The sequence below is a fragment of the Leptinotarsa decemlineata genome, unplaced genomic scaffold (assembly GCF_025532065.1).
Source record: "Leptinotarsa decemlineata unplaced genomic scaffold, Ldec_3_MD MMD2_P_RNA_scaffold_5, whole genome shotgun sequence".
Taxonomy (NCBI): domain Eukaryota; kingdom Metazoa; phylum Arthropoda; class Insecta; order Coleoptera; family Chrysomelidae; genus Leptinotarsa; species Leptinotarsa decemlineata.
The window spans coordinates 13,681,830-13,702,394 of record NW_027412532.1 but is presented as its reverse complement, the minus strand read 5'-3'; the positions used below and the strand labels follow the sequence as shown (position 1 = coordinate 13,702,394).

At 34.5% G+C, this 20,565-nt stretch overlaps 2 protein-coding genes across 2 annotated transcripts in view; one reads left to right on the top strand and one right to left on the bottom strand.

Moving 5' to 3' along the window:
- The window catches only part of LOC111517639 (inositol monophosphatase 1), a 34,229-nt gene extending 23,844 nt beyond the window's left edge, over positions 1-10,385 (top strand). The window contains exons 5-7 of the mRNA XM_074169585.1: positions 1,887-1,992; positions 5,975-6,126; positions 10,091-10,385. Of these exons, the coding sequence (XP_074025686.1) occupies positions 1,887-1,992; positions 5,975-6,126; positions 10,091-10,230 (398 nt within the window). The 3' untranslated portion in view covers positions 10,231-10,385. The remainder of the gene's footprint in view (positions 1-1,886; positions 1,993-5,974; positions 6,127-10,090) is intronic.
- The window catches only part of LOC111517636 (ATP-dependent helicase brm-like), a 98,000-nt gene extending 77,490 nt beyond the window's left edge, over positions 1-20,510 (bottom strand). The window contains exons 1-2 of the mRNA XM_074169584.1: positions 20,339-20,510; positions 14,021-14,600 (exon numbers count right to left, since the gene is read on the bottom strand). Of these exons, the coding sequence (XP_074025685.1) occupies positions 14,021-14,590 (570 nt within the window). The 5' untranslated portion in view covers positions 14,591-14,600; positions 20,339-20,510. The remainder of the gene's footprint in view (positions 1-14,020; positions 14,601-20,338) is intronic.
- Positions 20,511-20,565: the final 55 nt, after the last annotated feature.

Sequence of the window (20,565 nt, the reverse complement as noted above, 5' to 3'; positions counted from 1 at the left end):
GGGGGATATATGGTCGAATTTTCTCACACCATAAGAAAGACGAATGCAATTGGTTTTTATTTTTTGTAAGCGGTTTACATCAGTTTGTATTGAAGCAGGCCCGTAGATTATATCGAAATATGCTAATCTAGACAATATGAGGGCTTCGCAAAGTTTCAAATTCCATTTGTAAGTCATAATATATCTACTTTGATAGAGTTGACGTAAGATACTGTATGAGCTACGACAAAGTGAATTTATATGTTTGTGAAGTCTTAGATCAGCATGTAGTAAGTCTTGTCCAAGTTGGATTTCAATTCTTCCTTCAATTTCCCGTCTTTTGTGTTTCGGGCCAAAAAGTATCAGCTGAGATTTTTCAGAATTCAATTTCAGGTTATGGGCTATAGATAGATTCAGTAACTTTTGTAGATCGCTGTTAATTTTTTTTATAGCCACCTGCCAGTTACTTGGAGGAAATCGATAATATAACTGAGTGTCATCTGCATAATGATGAACTGTGCAATGATCAATTATTTTATTGAAGTCAGATATATATAGAGAGAACAGAATTGGGCCAAGGATAGAGCCCTGAGGTACTCCATTATCAACAAGTAAAGCACTAGAACACTTTCCATCCAGACATACTGACTGAGTCCGATTTCTGAGGTAACTTTTCAATAGATTTACAGTCCCTTCACTAAATCCGAGAAATGACATTTTCCTACACAGAATATTGTGGTCTAATGCATCGAATGCTTTACTGTAGACCAAGAGTACAATGGTAGTTACTTCTCTCTCGAATTCGAAACATCCCTACCACACGAGAGCGCAATATTGATAACTTTATCATGATTTGAGACACAAAATGGTTTGAATTGAAAAACCGGAGAGAAAAATAGATTTCCCTTTTTTCTAATGTAGTTTGATATGTGATATGTAATTTTTTCTGTTTTTTCACTAGCAGAATATATGTGTCTACTTTTTTTCTGTCAGAGTCACATTATAAGAACTGGAAGTGTAGTACTCTGGAAAGTTTTGGAACAGTTCAGAAAAATCGAGAATGTTCGAGAGCATTCAACATTTGAGAACATCCTGGAACATTCTGGAATGTAGTGAAATGTTCGGGAATACTCTAGTCTAGAACGTTCGAGAACATTCCAGATCATTGTGGAACGATCTACCTAAAGACAACACAACACAAAAATCACTGTGTAAACGCAAGCGAGACATAAGTGGACCCACCGATTTTGCTAAGTTTTTGTCAGCGTTGGTGATTTGATCAATGCCATCAAAAAACGAATCCAGCACTCAAGCTGCTGGAGAATGATTCCATGAAAATGAAAAGATACCATTTCGATCATTCACAACTTGATTTCAATTCAAGAGCCACCGGTAGAGAGCTGTTTCAGCCTGTTAGGCATCATCAGTACCAGGCAGGGGGCTCTCGATTAAAGACAAAATGCGAAAAACCAAATTGGCGGCTCAATAAATCTAACTTAACCCTACTGAATTTTTCTTTACTTTTCATACACATTCTATTAGTAATACTTTGTGATATTTCAGATTCATACGTGTATATATTTATATATTGTTGTGTGTTCTTCACATTTACCTAATACTTAACAAATAATCAGTCCTTGGATTTAATCTTAGTTTTTAGTTTTAATTTTTCTTAATTTTTATTTTTTTAGTTTTAATTTTTTAGATTTAGTGGTAATACTAATCTTAATCATAAGTATTTATGTACACCCTTGTAATAATATGTTCATATATTGGGTGCCGCTCGTTAGATAAATAAATAAATTTATAATAGCTTCTGTGCAATTCTCTGTTTATTTGCTTTTGTAAATCATTTCGTATTGAACTTTCATTGATATTTGGGACTAATTTGAAAATATTTCTTACAGATATACAGAAGAGTATATTCAATTACGAACTATCCCTTGCAAGAAATCCTAAATATTATGAATTATATATGTACAGACTGAAGTATCTAATGAAGGAAATTTTGGGGTAAGTTTCAATAATTTAGGTGAAACTGTGATACTACTAAAATCATCCCTAAATTAACACCTTACAAATGAAGAGTTTATGACGAAACGAACAAAACAAATAACAAAAACCTATCTTCACAAATCCTTTTGCTTTCAAATCAATGATAATTTTGTATGAATGTAGGAGGTTTTTTCATGCAGCTTTTGAGTGATTGCAATACTCATTATAAATAGAATATATCTCGACTTCATAATTTTTCTAAAATCTATAAAGATTGTAGGTCATAATGATTTATTTTCTTCACAAATTAGAGTTTTTATAATCAATTTCATTGATTATTTCTTCTCATATCGTTGAATGTTGATTTCACCTTTGATTGGTTCATCTGAATATTTCAGTTCAAATAATATAATATTCCACACTTTATTATTTCATCTGCTAATATCTTTAAACCTTCCCTGTTCCAACTTCCGAACATTCAACAAGCAAGGTGATCAATGATGTTCAATCAAACGGGAACAACGTAATATTATTGTATAAGAAACGCTGTATCATATTATCATTTGTTCTTTTGAATGTTTTTTTACTCTTGCAATGAAGACAAAAAAATGTAGTGTCGCTTCAACTAAATGCCGCACATTCTTTTCTATATGTAAAATTTTATATTGTCCTGTAAATGGGTAACTGTTGGACAATAAAGCTATTATCATTAAAAGCGTGTTTTTTAAACTATTTTTATTTTTCATTTTTTAGTTTCGTACGCTATGAAAGCGTTTTTTTAGTCTTTTTAAACTATATTTATTTTATCCAAACTTTGGGATCAATCAGCCGTATATTGTTTAGAAAAATGACCATTGATATTTTTCGATTCCGGAGAGAGAGCCTGAAAATCAGCTACTAAGGCCAAGGCAGCAGGCGCGCAAAGAAGGGTTACAAATAAGGCAGCAGGCGCGCGTGTTAATAAAAAAAATACTTTTTTCAAATGAAGAAATACATGGAAAGTGAGTTCGAATTAAGATACACCGGGGTAAGTGTGGCCTAAAACTTCAATAGATAAACTATTTTGGGTTGTAATTTTATTTTATAACGACTAAAACTAATGAAATTTTGGAGTGTCATTAACAAGGGCATGTAGAATTGGGACTGAAAATATAAAAGAAAAATCTACTGTATTTTTTTTCACATATAAAATCGTCTTTATGAACCAATGGTTTACACTTCCCCAACAACATGGGGCAAGTGTAAATTAGGTATCTAAATTAATTTAGAAGCATTGAACTTTCATTTGGGTGTAAATTGGGTGTAAATTAAAAAAAACATACGAAATAATATTAGAACATTTTATTGAAAATATTAATTTAACATACATTTTGCTCAAATGAAATACTGAAATTCAAATGTCCTCTTTTATGAATAGTAGGGGGAGGTAAATACATATGAATTTGGTCTGCAGTTATAATTGATATGTCTTCGATGTCTGGCCAATAAAGTTGGGATGAAGATCCTGACCTTCTGGCAAATTTGACTTGTAAATTTGGTTCTAGTGCTGTTACCTGTCCAAGATAAAACTCAGACAATTTTTTTGTGTTAAATTTTACCAGAACCCAGTTCTCAATGTTTAATTTTTCTGGACTATTATCCAGCAAGCTCATGAATTCTGTTTCTTCGTTGAAATCTACTATTTCATCATCAAAATTTATGTCATCATCTGAAGCATTTTCTTCTTTTTCTTCTAAACTATCTTCATCTGTCTCTTCTTCGTACAACTGTTTTTTTTTTCTTTTTCCTTCCTAGTTTTTTAGGTTTTGATTCAACTTTATTCGCTTGCTCTTTTAAGATAGCAATTGCCTCCAAAGTTGTAATAACTTCAGCCCCTTTACAATTTTTTTTGCGTGTAGTTTTTTCTGTTTTTGGAACCTGTTTCAGTTGTTCTAAAATAATGCTCTCAAAAGTTATGGATGTAAGTGATGTGTCAAGCTTTTAGATTCAAATGACAAACTTGCATCGATTAAAGATTTTTGAGAACTGGATGAAGTGGATGGCAAGTTAATTTGGTTTTCTTTAATTTGTTCTGCGACAGACGGATCTGGAACAGCTACTGGCGAGATGTTATTGCTGTTTTCTAGATTCCACCTTCTGTATGCTTCTGGATCAAATTTTTCAGCTGCTATCACTTGATTATTGAAGGGGTATATTCCTCCTTCTTCAAATCCCTTAATAAGTAATGCAGGACTTGCTTCTGACCATATTTTAGAAATTATGGTGGAAAATACTGCTTTAGGTAATTTGGTGCCATAATTTTGTCTCTGCCATTTTGTCAGTTCTACATCCCATGCTACTTTCAATGACTTAAATACACATAGATCCATAGGCTGCAATAAATGACTAGAATGGGGTGAAAGCTTAATTATTATTATATTATTAGCTATTGCTTTTTCTATCAAAGAAATACTAATGTGTGAGGTGTGGCCATCATAAATTAATATAACCGGGCCTTTCCTTGCCAATATTTTGCAAAAAATTATTTTCAAAATATTTTGTAAACGTTTGTCTCCATCCACCCGTTTTTTGTTGCTGAATAAGTCACTTTAGGATACTCGGTCTTGTTGGTAATCCAGCTATCCCAAATATTCTTCCCTTTGGATACTATCAAAGGAGGAAGTTTTTCACCTGCAACGTTTCCCCCAAGGAGAACTGTTATGTTTTCACGACCGGGGCCGCTTGTTGTTCTATGAGCTGATTTACCTTTTTCTCCATTTACTTTAATACGTGATGGATCTAGGCAAAAACTGGTTTCATCAAGATTATATATTTAAGTTGGCGGTATATTTTGAACATGCTCTTTGAGAAGATTGAAATAATTGTAGATAATGAATGGGTCCATTGCTCTCTTACGAGCAACTTCAACCGACTGCGGTTTTTTGAGACTTAAGTTGAATGTTTTCGTAAACCGAATAAAGTAATCGTCTCCAGGGATTCCGTCTTTGAAAGGTGTCGCGATGTTATTTTCATTTACAAAGCGTCCAATTAACTGAAGAACTTCTTTTTTGGATAGTCCCAAGCCCCATTTCTCAGCTAGTCTGATAAATGTCTGCAATTCTTTTTTCCACTTCAAAAGGGAGAATAGGAGCCCTGCCTCCAGTACTACTTTTTGTTCCCCTGGTACCCTTAACATGAGTGAAAAGGGTAGCTTTGGGTATTTTGTATGCTATTACTGCCCTATACAAAGTTAGACTACCTGTTTTTACAGCTTGTACAGCCTCTCCCAATTCATTTTTGGTATAGCTCGGTGGAGGTTTTTTGCGGATATAGTTTCGTACCATAGTCTGTAACAATAAAATACTTAAGTGTTTTAAAATTATAGAAGGGGTAAGTGTAACCTATTGCCGGTTACATTTTCCCCAAATACGATTTATTGGTGGGAAAGTGTAAACCATTACATTGAAATAAAAATAGTTAAGATTCTAACAAAAATAATATTATTAGTTACTAAATAACACCTTCAATAAAGTACTTACCGAAAATTGTTGTTAAATCACTTGAAGTTTTCAACTGACAAAAAAATAATATTGACACGACGGAGCTCGACAGTCAACTGAAAACCCACGCGCACGAATGAACTGATGTCCATCAGAGTCTGCATTGTCTATATGTAAAAGTTGTAGTACAGTTTAAGGTAGACATTATCGTATACCTACCGCAGCATAGATGGCTGCACTAGTAGCATACTGAAGCTCCTAAATTATTATAGGTTACACTTACCCCGAATTTACACTTACCCCGGTATACCTTATATCAATGAGGTTACGTACAGCGCCATCTGCCCGCGAATAATGGCGATAATTATGTCAAATACAGATCCCGAGCTTGAGGGTTACAAACAAACAAACAGGTATAATTAAAATAATAATAAAATAAAAATGAGACGCTGGTTTTACTACTTCGAAACCGCCTCAGAAAATGACTACATACCTAATCAGTTTCATATTTTTCCTTTCAGTATAAGATCGTATGGATCTTCGGTGATGGGACTTTGTTATGTGGCCAATGGTCGTTTGGATGCTTATCAGTGTGATGGATTGTATCCATGGGATGCTGCTGCCGGTGTTTTGATAGTAAGAGAAGCAGGCGGATATGTTTGTGATTCCAACGGTGAGATTATTTTTAACTTCATGATGTAAAAGTAACTTCATCACTGGAAACAATTTGATCTTGCGTTCCACAAGGGTCTATTTCAGGTCCCGTTCTTTTTCTATTATATATTTATTATTCTCGACAAGTATACATACAGGGTGTTTATTAAACCTGCGGAAAAAAATTGAGTACTATTCCTTGTGCTATTCCTTGTACTATTATTTTACGATTTTTGATAGGGCGCTTTTTGCCGCATGTTGAATAAACACTCTGTATATCAGGTAGATTCATATTATTCGCTAATGATACTACAATCATCTGCTTCTGACATAGTACTTCTCTCCAGAATTTGAATAAAATAGTTAATGAAGACATATCCAAAATTTCTAAATGATGATGCAATATTCTGATAACTACTTAACCTGATTACTTTCAAATATATGCCTGATATCAATATTGGCGTAGGTAGCATTGAAAGTAATACTTTGGAAGGTTTTTCTATTAGACACGTTACAACCGCTTACCTTCAATGAATTGCCATCAGCAAGTCCATACATGAAATGCATTTCAGCCAACTGTTTGTTACTATAGGCATTCATGATAGATCACTTCACTAACAAGACTTTCAATATTGAACACAGAAAATGCAAGTCAATCAGTTTCAACCTATTCGATATATACAAATGATAACTTACGAGACATACTATTCAAATTGAATGTCTGCAGCCGTTTGTAGAAATCGGAGTTTTGTTGATAGGTACCAACGGAATTGTTAGATTTTTTATTACTTGGTAGGTCCAGTGGTAGATACGCTATACTTTTATTTCGGCTACGTTAATAATTTTAAAATAAACAAAATTGTTATTGTCCAAATTCTTTTTCGTTTCGTATTTTAAAAACATAGCGTCCTATCAAAAATCATCAAAGGACAAAATATTCTTAAAATAGTCCAAGGAACAGTCCTTCAATTTTTGCCGCGTATTTAATGAACACCCTGTATACTGAATGTTTAGGACTATGCATAGTAAGATAGTAAGCTAAAATTTGATGAACATTTTACAGTATTGAGGAAAAAAATATCATCTGAGTATTTTGATGTTAAATTAGTAGCCAAGGAATTGGATATGCAATCAGCGTTGCATTCTGTCCAAAGCTAATTGGCACGACCCTTGCAAACCTTTATTCAAAGAATTGAGAATTCTAACAGTGATGGCAATATATATTTTAGAAACTGTCACAATAACAAAAAACATATCTTCAGATTTGGATCCCACCAAGTGCATTTTTTCACTAGACAAAACAAAAATTACAACCTTTCGAGACCTACTTCCGCTCTATTTCAAAGATTTAAAAAAAAGTACTACAGTTTATTGTATGATTTTCACTTTTGCGATTTTCATGAAGTATCGGCCAGTTCTAATCAATTATCGAAGATTTTTTTCATTCACTATTGATGTAAAATATTTTATCTGACGAAATCAAAGATATTGTTGTACCTTTGAAAAGGTTCAGAAAAGCAAAAAATATTTCAATTGTTAGACCTTATTACCACCTTAAAGAACATTATAATATGTCACTATCTTAGTTGTACTCATTCATCTTTCATTCAGTATTGATCATTTTCAACTATTTATATTTGCGATAAAGGCACGTATCATTTTTGAACTTGACTCATAATTCACAACTTTGTTATGCAGTTTGACAAAGGTATATATAATTTTTTTGATTCGTGCTTTACCTTCATCGTGTTTCTAATGTACAGTATATAGTACTGATTTTTGTGCCCTTGTATTATTTTGATATATTAAAAAAACCTTTGTAAGCATGTTTCAAACATGTATACAGTAAAGTATATTCTCTCTCTCTCTCTCTCTCTAAAGTGACCATGTAAAACTCATTCATCAAAAAGGTCATACAAAGAAATAACTCTTTTCTTGTACATCTTGAAAATATATAATACAACTAGCTTTTACCCGCGGCTTGGCTCGCATTTATGCCATTAAATAAGTGTTAGTACAATAGAAATGAATCGATATGAGAATTATATTTTAATGCGTGGCTGGGATTATCAATTTTTAAATTTTTTTACATACGATGAAGTTACGAAAATTTAAAATATGCTTTATTGAATTGCAACAACAAATGTTGAAATAATAAGGTAGCATCTAACCACAAAAATGACACCTAACCTAAAAATAAAAATGACAGAAGAAAATAACAATAAATATAGAAAAATTCCAAACAGCTGAAACTATAGTGTTAGGAATCACACGTTAAAAGGCAAGACCTCGTTAATCCTTAGCTCGCACAAGTTTCGACTTCTGAGTGTTGTCGTTCGTAGGGGTGCGACAGCTGGTTGGCGGAAAAACAGATTTTAAAACAGATTTTATAGTAAATTGGATTGGATTGAATTGAATTGAATTGGATTGGATTGGATATTGTCGTGACTGTGAATAATACAGTGCGACGTTATAACGGTACTAAGGGTTGGAACTTCATTACTGGAATGCTAGATGACGTTGAAGTAGCTAGATTTTGAGATTTTTTTGACAAACAATTTTTTACCTTACATAAAAAATATTTTTTTTTTAATAAAAATTATCCTATGTTACTTCTAATACCTCAAAAGAACATGTGTACAAAATTTCATGATGACCGGTTGAGTAGTTTTCGCGTGAAACCGCAACAAACTTACATTCGCATTTATAATATTAGTAGAGAAGTAGGGATTATACGAGCATTATTTAGATCTGCCTTGATATTTCAAATGAAAATTTTATGAAATTTGAGAAATCTGTCAGGTTTCATCCTCCATGTAGTTCCATAGGTGTGACTGCCACCAGATATTCTACCCCCTTCCAAGAACTTAGCAGACTTCACAATATTCAATAGGAATCTGGTTTCTCGCGATTGTGGAACAGATTTTCCTGTGTTCTCGAGCTGTTGAAATGAAGTGATTGATCGTAGAAACGATATGACGCATTTTTCAGAACATTGCTGTAAAAATTAAACATTCTATCGGTCCTCTCTATGATGATCATTATGGTATCAAAAATTGCATTATTTGAAATCAATTCACTGGTTAATGAAAAAATTTAAATTTTCCCTAACATTGATCCCTGAATTACTCTTAAGGCTACGTCCATGCGTATACCTATAACCCATTGGAATGCTCTCACATCAATTTCCATCACCATAGCGATGACTGACGTCATGATAGATACATCGGATCGCCACCTTTATATGCGGTACGTTGGGGCGGGCCAGTGCTCAACAATATTTTTTCAATAATAAATATCCAGAATATTGCCCAGTCATTCTTGATAGGAAGCCTCATCTATTCACTATCTTTATGACAACAGTTCGTGAACGACATTTAAAAAAAACGTGTTTTAAAATTTGTTTTTCCGTTAATCAGCTGTGGCCCCCATACAAACGACAACTCTCAGAAGTTGAGAAACTTGTGCGAGCTAAAGACTAAAGAGGTCTCACCTTTTAATGTGTAATTCCTATCACAGGTTATGATGGCTTTGCCAGGTATCTTTATAAATATTGATCAAATATCTATTCGAATAAATGTTCATAATTTAAGTTGTTTGTTTGGTCTGGTACCCAGAAGTTGAAGTTAGTAACAATGTAACAAGTTATTAAAATCATTTTTGAACCCGAATATACTACAAATTACATGTAGGTAAAAGTTTCAGAAAATGGTTTACTGATATCAATATCTAAAATAGGATGATATTTATATACTAGAATCTCTTATTATTTACATAATAATGTTCATTTTTCCACGAATGAAACGAGTCACAAACCATCCAGAAGACTTGTTTTATCCACCCATTTAATTTCAAGACACATCATTCAGGCGACAGAATTCATATATAGTGTGTGCATATATTAAAATGCATTTCAGAAGTTATTACGGCATAATCAATTTCGTAAAAAGGTGAAAAATAATGATTTTTTATTGTACTTTCAGGTGGTGAATTCCATTTGATGAATCCAAATTTCCTTGCTACTTCTACAAAAGAACTGTCCGACCAGTTCATGGCTATCGAAAGAACTGCGGATGAAGAAAGAGAAAATGCATCGAATAAAAATATAAAATTCAGTCCATGATTCAAGTTGTATGTGCTTACGTAAGATAGTGAAATTACAACAAAGAAAATTATAGTAAATGTGATATTAATGATAAAATTCAAGTTAGGAAAGTTAATTTCACACTAAATAGACATAATCGAAATATACGAACTTCAAATAAAATTTAGAGTTTAGACGTTTCATTTTATTTCTTCAACAACTAGGATTGTGAATATTGAATTCAAATAAAACAAAGGGTGTGTGAGATATCATCGATTTTTTTAATTCATTTGAAAGACCTATCGATGCCAATATGTGTGGAATATAACATCGCTTAAATGCCCGCCAAGGTTTCTTTGGGTGGAACGCATCCAAAATGTCTAATTTTCCATAACTCTGGCGCATAAATCAGGCTGAATTTGACCGATGGCATGGGTTATTCGCATACACCTGCAACAATATAATCCCAGAAGAAAGATACTAACGGGATCAAATCGGACGGTCTCGGTGGCCAGTTCACATCACCTCCACGGGAGATGACCGTGCCCTCAAATCACTCGTGCAAAATATCCAAAATGGCATAAGCTGTGTGACACGTAGCACCGTCCTGTTGAAGTCACATGTCATTGATGTCCAGATCATCCAACTCAGGCCAAGATAAGTTGGTAATCATCGACCTATAGTGCTCGCCGTTGATGGTGATGGCCTAACCCTAACCCAATGTCGTTATCAAAGGAATATGGACCGATGACGCCGCCAGCCCAAAATCCACACCAAACAGTGAATTTTTCGGGATGCATTGGACGCTCTTGGATCTCATGTGGATTGGTATCGTCCCAAATTCGACAATGTTGTACCCATTAATCCAGAAGTCGGCCTTATCGCTAAGAAGCCCATTCAGCGAACACTCGTCATTGTCTATAGTCGTTCACCGTCAGTTACTGGGTATGTTGAATTTTGTACGGGCGCAGGTCCTAGTCACGACATAAAATTCGCCAAGTTGTGATATGTAAAAGGCCCATTTCTTGTGAGCAACGCGAAATCGACTGCTTCGGATTTTACTGCACACTCTCACAGACAGCGGCGATGCTTTCGGCAGATCTTGCGTTTTGTCGACGTACTGGTTGTTGAATGCTGTATCGGTCCATGGTGATTTGGCAAAACATACTGAATTAATGACAAATAATTCAACATATATATATCTTCAACAATATTGCCGATATCAATTGTCAAAGTTCGGAAGATCCTGTTGGAAGACCCGTTACTATCAACCCATTAATAGCCGGTTTATGCACGATATACAATTCAAATACCTCGAAAAGGGTTCTTAAAATAAACAAGAAAAGGTAGGGTTGCCTTACCATATAACATAAGTGAACGGTAACAAAAGCATTTGTTCGTATAATTGAAATTCAAAATTGCAATGTACTGATTCCATTTTGAAGATTTATTTTCAATGCAGGTGTTGTTTTGTGATACGCTTGGATAGTAGGAAAATCGAAGTGGGCGTTCCACAGGGATCGATCTTGGGTCCAATTCTATTCACTTTGTATGTGAATCATCTTGATGAGATAAATGGTACTGCTGATTATACTGCGTATGCAGACGAATTTTCATTGTTTCTTTCCTCTACGGATATTGAATACCTACGAACGAAATGTATTGGAACAATTCATAGAGTTTCATCTTTTTTCAATAGTAGGAACCTATTTTTCAACATTCAAAATACTCAGATGATAAGATTTCACTGTCGCCAAAAAAATGTGTGAAATTACTAAGCAGAATACACATGCAGAGGTTAGATTTATGGGAGTAACTCTAGATGAACATCTCTCTTGGAAATTCCATTGCCAACAAGTAGATCACCTGCATACCGCGGTTTCGAGGTATCTCTTCAATACAGGAAAGATCCTACCCAGACAGCATAAATTTCAAAATAGTAATCTCTCCCAACTACCTAAACAGTAGGATTTGGTGAACGTCTGTCGAAAAACAACTACTTTCTCGGCTAATACCACGCTGGATATTGAATTACCGTTTTTCAGCAGGCATTTACCAGAACCTACCATGTAGGTAGTTGGGAGAGATGAATGTTCAGACATTCTTTTTCTGAATATTATTTTTTTCTTGTATGTATGTACCTCTCCTCGATACACTCTTCAGTTTTGAATTCTGTTAGAGTATTGGTACATGGGTTTTGTTCACGATATGGAGTTGTTACTAGTTTATGATGCACTGTTTGGAACCTTTGATGTAGTAATGAATATTACCGGAGTTTTTTCCCAACACCAAAATGTTGGGAGAAAACTCCAGTAATATTTGTTACTAGTTAACAATCTTTCTCTCAAACGAACGATTCTTATTGCAGGCGAAGCCAAGTTGAAATTAATTGAGTCCCAGGCACTTTGCTGTCTGAGTACGATCTTTCCTGCACTGACGAGAGTTAACACCTCGAAATCGCGGTCTGTAGGTGATCCAGTTGAATAATTTCAGCATGGTCCTGCTGCTGGATGAACTAGAGTCTAATTTCTGTTAGGTATCCTGCATAAATGCCTGTCAGATATAATTCAATATCCAGCGTGGTATTAGCCGGGAAAGTAGTTGTTTTTCGGCAATAATTCACCAGAACCTACCATGTAGGTAGTTGAGAGAAATGAATGTTTAGATATTCTATTTCTAAATATTCATTTTTTCCTTGTATGTATGTATCTCTCCTCGATACAGTCTTCAGTTTTATTTATTTATTTGTAATACAATACTCTACAGGACATAGCCCAGTAACAGAGCAGGAAATAACAGAGCATAATAAATACATCACAAACAAGTGACTATAAAGGCTACGCATTTTATATTTATAATAGGTGACAAAACAATTATTTTAGGAAGTGGGATTTTATATCTGACAATTTGCAACTAAATATATCTGAATTATCGCTAACAGATTTTGCGTCACTTTACACATGGTTATAGATCGGAGAATTCTCCAGAACATTTGTGCGAGATGTTTTTATATAGAAAGTACTTGGGTGTCTGGAACAGATTCTAGGAATGCAAATATTAAACTTTTCCAGTAATGTTGGGCAGTCAACTATGCTTTTGATAATTTTATAGGTTAGTACAACACTATAATATTCACACCTTTTTTCGAGACTGAATAAGTTATGCTTTTGTAGCAATTCAGAGTGGGTTTTTCCTATTGCAGGATAAATGCCATCAGTTTCTAGGCTTAGCAGTTTTAAAAATCGTCGTTGAATTGCTTCTATTCTATCTATACGATATTGATAAAAGGGGCCCACACAACTGACATATTCTAATTTTGATCTTATGAAAGTATAGAATAGAGTTTTTTTTAAGGTCGAAGTTTCTTTGAAATCACTACGTTACGTGCAATTAATCCATACAAACGACAGGAGGAGGTTACAACATTATCGATATGCCTATTAAATGATAGTGCAGTGTCAATTGTGACACCAGTTTTGATCACTGTAGTCGTACATTCAACGAGTCGACTATACTAGTAAATGAGAATTGTGTACACTCAGAGAAATAATAAAAATCCAACAAATTTTTGGTGGAATTGTTCATCTATAGATATCATTTAGTGTTTCTAAAAAAAATTAAAAAATGATTATTTCTCTGCACGAGTTGTAGTTTGATGAGAAATTGAAAAACTTATCTATTCTACGTGCAGTCAAAGTTACACTTCCTCTACCTTTGCTCATGAAGTGCAACTTAGTCTGCTACTCCTTTAACTTGATAAAAATCCCAATTCAACATGTGCTGCAGAAAAATCAATAAAAACTGATATTAACAGAACAAGACCACTCACCTGCCTCTGCTGCGGATGACTCATTGGAGGGTGTCCAGGATATGGCTGACCCTGTTGTAAGTTTCCTCCATGAGGAGCTCCCAAAGGATTAATCTCATGTCCCTGCGGACCAAGATGGCTTTGGGGGGGTCCGCTAGAGTGACCACCAGAATGACTTTGGGACAACGATGGCGGTGGTCCGTGGTGTTGTGGTCCTGGAGGCGAACCGTGGTGTTGCGGACCATGCGGAGATGGCCCACCAGAACCTATTTGTATAGGTTGGCCTTGAGGAAGGGGAGCGCTCATATGACTCGGAGGGTGATTTCCATGTGGAGGGTGTGGAGGCCCGTGTTGAGGCATATGAGGGGGCAACGTGTGACTGGTATTCGACATTGATGTTGGAGGCATTGGTGGATGACCGGGTGACGACATTGGTGGCATAGGATGTGGTGGACCGCTTATATGGCCCATGGTGGGTTGGTACGGGCTATGAGGGGAATGAGGCGGTGCCGGACTATGGGAGGGGGGACCCATTGGGCTTGGAGCTTGTGGTGGAGGCATCGGGCTGGTTTGTGGTGAGTGACTCGACATGGCTTCCTACCTGAAAATGAAAAACATGTAGTCATTCCAAATCAAGTTTAAAAAAATGTTATATAATAGGTATTTGTTAATAACATGTCAATATTCCAGGAGGTTAGTTGTGAAGTGTGAAGTGTACTAGTATAGCTGAAATTTTTAGTTCAAGTGTTTGTTGTAATTCAAGTGAAATAAAGTTAAGTTTGATTATTCAGTGCAGTCAATTATTGGTGAACCCACGGGGAAAAACGTAACAATAGGTATATTGTCGAGCAACAAAGTCATTTTGAACCTGATGAAAAACTTCTAAGACTTTCGAACTTATTTGCACCCTCTCGAACTATATGCGGACTTCAAGTTCCTTGATATCATTTTTCTATTTTTGTACACCCTAATTTTCGAATGTTTACATAAAAGTATATTAAGCAAAGTGAGATGTGAACCTTGGGTGGCCACCTAATTGATCCTCTTGGTCTTACAATTTTATTATGAATTATTCACGCCCATACATTAAATTTTTCTATAGTCCGTTCATAATTTGTTGATAGCTCACTGCAAGTTTGACCCTCATTAGAGAACTGAAATACAGAGAGGACAGCTAATATGATATAATAACAAAAACCAAACTAAAACTGTCAGTTTAAGATGTTTTCGACTAACCCACCTTGTATCTGAAAAAATACAATACAGCTATAAAACTTTTAATCCGATTATGTAGGTATTTTGAGTGGAAATGAGTGACCAGTGTCGTAGAGTATATGATTAAAACATTAGTTACTTTAAATAAATAAATATATTAATATTCTTAAACTGTAGGTACTGTAAACTGTATTTTTATTTTAAAAAAATTTCTTTATTTTAATCAAAAATAATAAGTTACTAGCAATTTGTAAAAGATACATTTATTTAATTAATACCTATTTTTAAATGATATAAACTATGATTACTTACAAAACTATTCAAATTCAAAATAAACAGGATCATCTTCGGAATCCGAGTCGTCTTGCAGGTTAATAATTAGCGGTTGTGTCTCTACAGTCGCATCAATTATATTGTCAAGATCCCACATGTTTTGTTCTTCTTCTATTGCATGTCTTACTGCATCTCGCCAATTTTGTTCTGTAATATGTTGTAAAGACTCATATAACAATTCACGTATAGTTTGTATTTTATATGACGTATTTTTTCTAGCCACATAGCTTTTCATTTGTGCCCAAATGAGTTCAATTGGATTTAATTCGCAGTGGTAGGGTGGAAGTCTAAGGACTGTGATGTTTCGTCTTTCCGCCATTTTGTCAACTACGTATTTCTTGAACTTAGATTTGTGTTGCCGGGCAATTTTTAAAAGTTCTGCTTCAACCATTCCATCTTCGTAAGGCAGGGACTTATTCCGCAGTCAGTCAATAATATTCTGTTACTTCCACGCAGTCGTTGGAAGTCTTTCAACTAGTCGTGAATGATAAGGTGCATTATCTAATACTATAATTGAGTTTGGTGGTATATGTTCAATCATCTGCTCAAAATACTCTTCGAAAACATCAGCTGTCATCTCCTCGTGATAGTCTTTTGTGCTTTTGGATTCAAATTCCAACAAACCATGCTTAGCAAATCCTTTTTCACTGCCAATGTGAGAAACTATTAATCTACTGCCTTTACCAGAGGATGGGGAAATACCAGTAGACCAACCTTCCATAAAGGCTTGCCTGGAGCTTGATATATTTTTATCTGTCCAAATTTTTGTGAGAGTATGACCTGCGTTTACCCACGTTTCGTCCTGATAGTAAATTGGCCTTCCTTCAGCCCGAAATTTTCGTATAGATCTTAGATACTTTCTTCTCCAACATATTATCTCTTCCCGGTCAATCAAAAGTGATTTTCGGTCTGATTTCTCCCAACGGAAATTTAATTCTTTTAAAACTTGCCACAATTTGGTTCGTCCGACATGAGGCAAATCCGGGTCGTCTCTAACTTCTTGTAAAATTTTGTTTAAGTTGGGTATTTCCTTTTTGTAAAAAAATTCGTGAATTTTCCTTCGAATACCATTTTTGGCAAATTCATCAATTTCAATAGGTTTTCTCCCCCTCTTAAGTATTCGTTTGTATTTGGGTTAGCTATACCTTTTTTTTTCTTTCTGATAGGAACCTATATATTGTTGACTCCCCTACGCCCGTCATGTTGGCACAACTCTTGATTATGTTCTGAACAGTGTTTGTGGGATTCTGAGAAACCAGAGCATCGTGAACGTTCAAAACAATAGTCTTCTCTCTTGGTGAATAGACAGACTTACTAACTGTACGCAACAGTACCGGTGTAAAACTTGATGATGTTGATGATGATGACGAAGCCATCGCAAGCAATCAAACAAAACAAGCAGGAACGAAAGGTACGTATATGTTTGTAGGAATATGAAAAAAAGTTACTCACGCACTGCACAAAATTCGCAAAATAAATATTAGAGACGTTAATTACTGCCGTAGACGCCGAAACACCAACGAGCCGTAAATTAAATGCGATTGAAAAATGTACTAAACCAAAAATTATTTTCGTTCGTAACAACTTCACCCTTTCAAGGCACGTTTCGAATATAAACTGAAGCTTTATATTTAATGACTAAACACCTCAGGAACCTCCGCCTATGATTTTACGAGTTTTACGACTGTTTTATGACTTGGGCCCTCATTTTGTGCTATCGACAAATTATGAACGGACTATAGGTATTGAGTATGGCACTCCTGTAACCAATATGGACTGCAGTCCGGTCATTTACACTATTGAATCAACGAAAATTGCGACAGAGCTAAATTTTGGGGAAGACCTTTATTTTACCATAAAAAATAAAAATTTCAAAGTCTCAATCTGTCCCATGAGCGCTTCAAAAGTTATATGGGGTCAAAGGTCAAAATTTCAGGTTTTTTGAGTTTTTATCGAAAACCGTAAGTTTTATAAAAAAATACTTCGGGCCAAAGTTATAGATCTCGAAATTCTCTACAAAAATGGTCCTTATGATTTTTTCTGTAAGTATCACCGTTCCTGAGATATCGCAATTGTAAAAGTCACGTTTTATGTAATATGCACACGTTTCCACAACACCTGTGAGGTAGTGTACTCGGCACGTTTTTTTAACGTGGTTTCCCTAGTAGGCCTATTCCACGAATCGTTATTACGTAATTTTTAGTCACAATACTTATTTATTGTCAAACACACAAGATTGAATATCTTCTCGAACGATCGCTGCCGCAGCTTTCAAAATTTTCCTGTATACTTTGCTTACGGTGGATTGCAAAATTGGTTCTCGGACGGAATATTTATCGATGACAAAGTTGGCATCTTCAGGAGATGGAGATGCCAACTTGGTTGGTGAAACGCGCTTCGAGAAAAGTATTGCATTTCTAGTGATTGGAGAAAGTACTTGTTTTGGATTTTTTCACCAGAGGTTTCAGTTTTACTTTGTATTGTCGAAAAAATCCTATCTTTGCATCCAACCTTGTTTTGATACAGAGCAACCGTCCGGTTTAACTCGCGTTCATATGACCTAAGGTTAAGTTCAACATAGTGAGAATTCGACTTAGCGAAAGTTCACCGTAATGAAGTCCGGCGCATGAAGATTTTGAAGGAGCCAGACGTCTCACTAGATGATAGAATTCATCCTACTGTAAGAAACCACTATCGACATGGGTGAAAAAAAACGCGGTACCTGAAAAAACGCGGGGCCCTAGAAATTGGATAGGAATTAGTCAGTCATAGTCAGTCAATTTGAAGGTGGTTGACAATGTTTCGTGGTGTATTTCATCAGTTCGAACTTCCATTGTCTAATATAATATAAATTGATTTGAAATCCCTGAAAAAAATAAAAAGATTAACCGAAAATAACAATTTTATTAAAACAAAAACCGAAATTACACGAAAATACCATACAAGCTACAACCAGTAAAATAAAAAATTGAAATATTAATTAAAGCTGAAAATTAAAAAATATTGACAAAAAAGAAAAAGAAAAATAAAAATAAAAATTAAAAGATTCCAAACCAAGTTACGTCACGACGTTTTGAATCTTTGGAATCGTAAAAGATTCCAAACCAAGTTACGTCACGACGTTTTGAATCTTTGGAATCGTTTAATTTTAATTTTTATTTTTTATCAATATTTTTTAATTTTCAGCTTTAATTAATATTTCAATTTTTTATTTTTCTGGTCGTAGCTTGTATGTTATTTCCGTGTAATTTCAGTTTTTTGTTTTAATAAAATTGTTATTTTCGGTTGATCTTTTTATTTATTTCAGGGATTTCAAATCAATTTATATTATATCAGACAATGGAAGTCCGAACTGATGAAATATAGTCAGTCAACTCGAGCGAGCCAGGCGAGAGCATTGTTATTCATTTAATTGTTTATATCCAGATCGGAAAAGGGGTGATGGTTTATTTGTTAAGTTCAATTGAGAAATTGATGCATCTTTGGGTAAAATAAATTTATACGATTATTATATCTGCTTTTCTTATACCTACTACGTCGAATTGTTACGTCAAAATCTTGATATTTCCAATAATTGAGAGATTAGCGAACTTTCATTTTTTTGTGACGAAGTCATTGAAGGGGATATATTTCGCCGTAAATTCGACGTAACGGGAATTGAGCGTGGAGAAATATCACTGAATTTATCAGTCATTGTGAAGAATCACGAACTCCACGATTCTCCCGAAAATGAAATGTGTCTTGAATAGATAATATCGGATGAGAATTTTACTTCGAGTAAATATACTTTTTCTCAGTTCAATGAAAACGATTTTCAAACAACAAAAGGAACTCAAAAATGGACAATACAATACAATACTGACACTAGAGACAAATACACAGAATAACTAATAGAAAAAATAAATGTGCTCCAATAAAATTCTTGTTTGATATGGCCCATAGAATGTGGAACTTTCCGAATAGAAAAAAACATATTTTAGCACCAAATAATCATTTTCATAATGAGAAGTAGTATACACAAAAGTTGATGGGAGCAGTTGAAAGTAATTATATTGTTCCATCAAAATGTAGAAATAAATAGGTTTCTGATACGTCTATGGTACACCCACCCCTTTAGATAATTTAAGTGGAAGCCCGCCAAATTTGCAAGACACTTAAATTTCAACATATAAAGGTATCACCAGATTATTAACTGCTTTAATGAGTAATATTTATAATACTTGTATATGATTTAACAATCTGGCTTTCAATATTTTCAAATTTCATCAAGTTTTAATATTAAAACAGTAACAAAAATATTTTTGTGACAACTTGTATTTCCATAAGTCCATATATATATTCATAAAAGGAGATGGCTAAATGGGAACAAAGCCAACATTAGGCCGATGAAAAGAAAGGGAAAATGAAAATGTATATCTTATAAATTATTTCTTATTTACTGCGCCTCGGACTTAGACAACCAATATTTCTATGAAATGACGTACATACGTCAAATGACGATTCCTTTTGATATACGACCGCTCTCTTTCTCATTGGTAAAAAATTCAACCGCCGTTTCTGAAGTATTTGAAGACTGAAGGTTAGTCAGATCATTTAGATCAGTGAAGACGGTAAGCAATAAATGATTACAGAAAATATTTGCCAACACTTGTGAATTAGTAAGCAAAGATTTTGTAAGGTAAGTCCATTGGAAGTAAACATTCTTTGTTTTTCATTCAGAATAAATAATTACATTCGCCTTGACGTACCTATGACCTTTCATTATCTATTTAGATTTAACACAGTACTTACACAGGTTATTTTGATCAGTTGAACAAAGTAAAATGGCTCTAATAAATGTTAATGTATCGTCATTCTTCAATGAAACATTTACTTGATATTTTTCCACTAAATGTAGAAAACACAACACTCGCCATTTTTCGATTCCACTATTTATTTTTATTTTTTGTTCTCTTTTCAGCTGCTTCTCATAGAGAGAGACAACGCAACCCTTCGCGCTTGATCGTGATTTTGCGGTA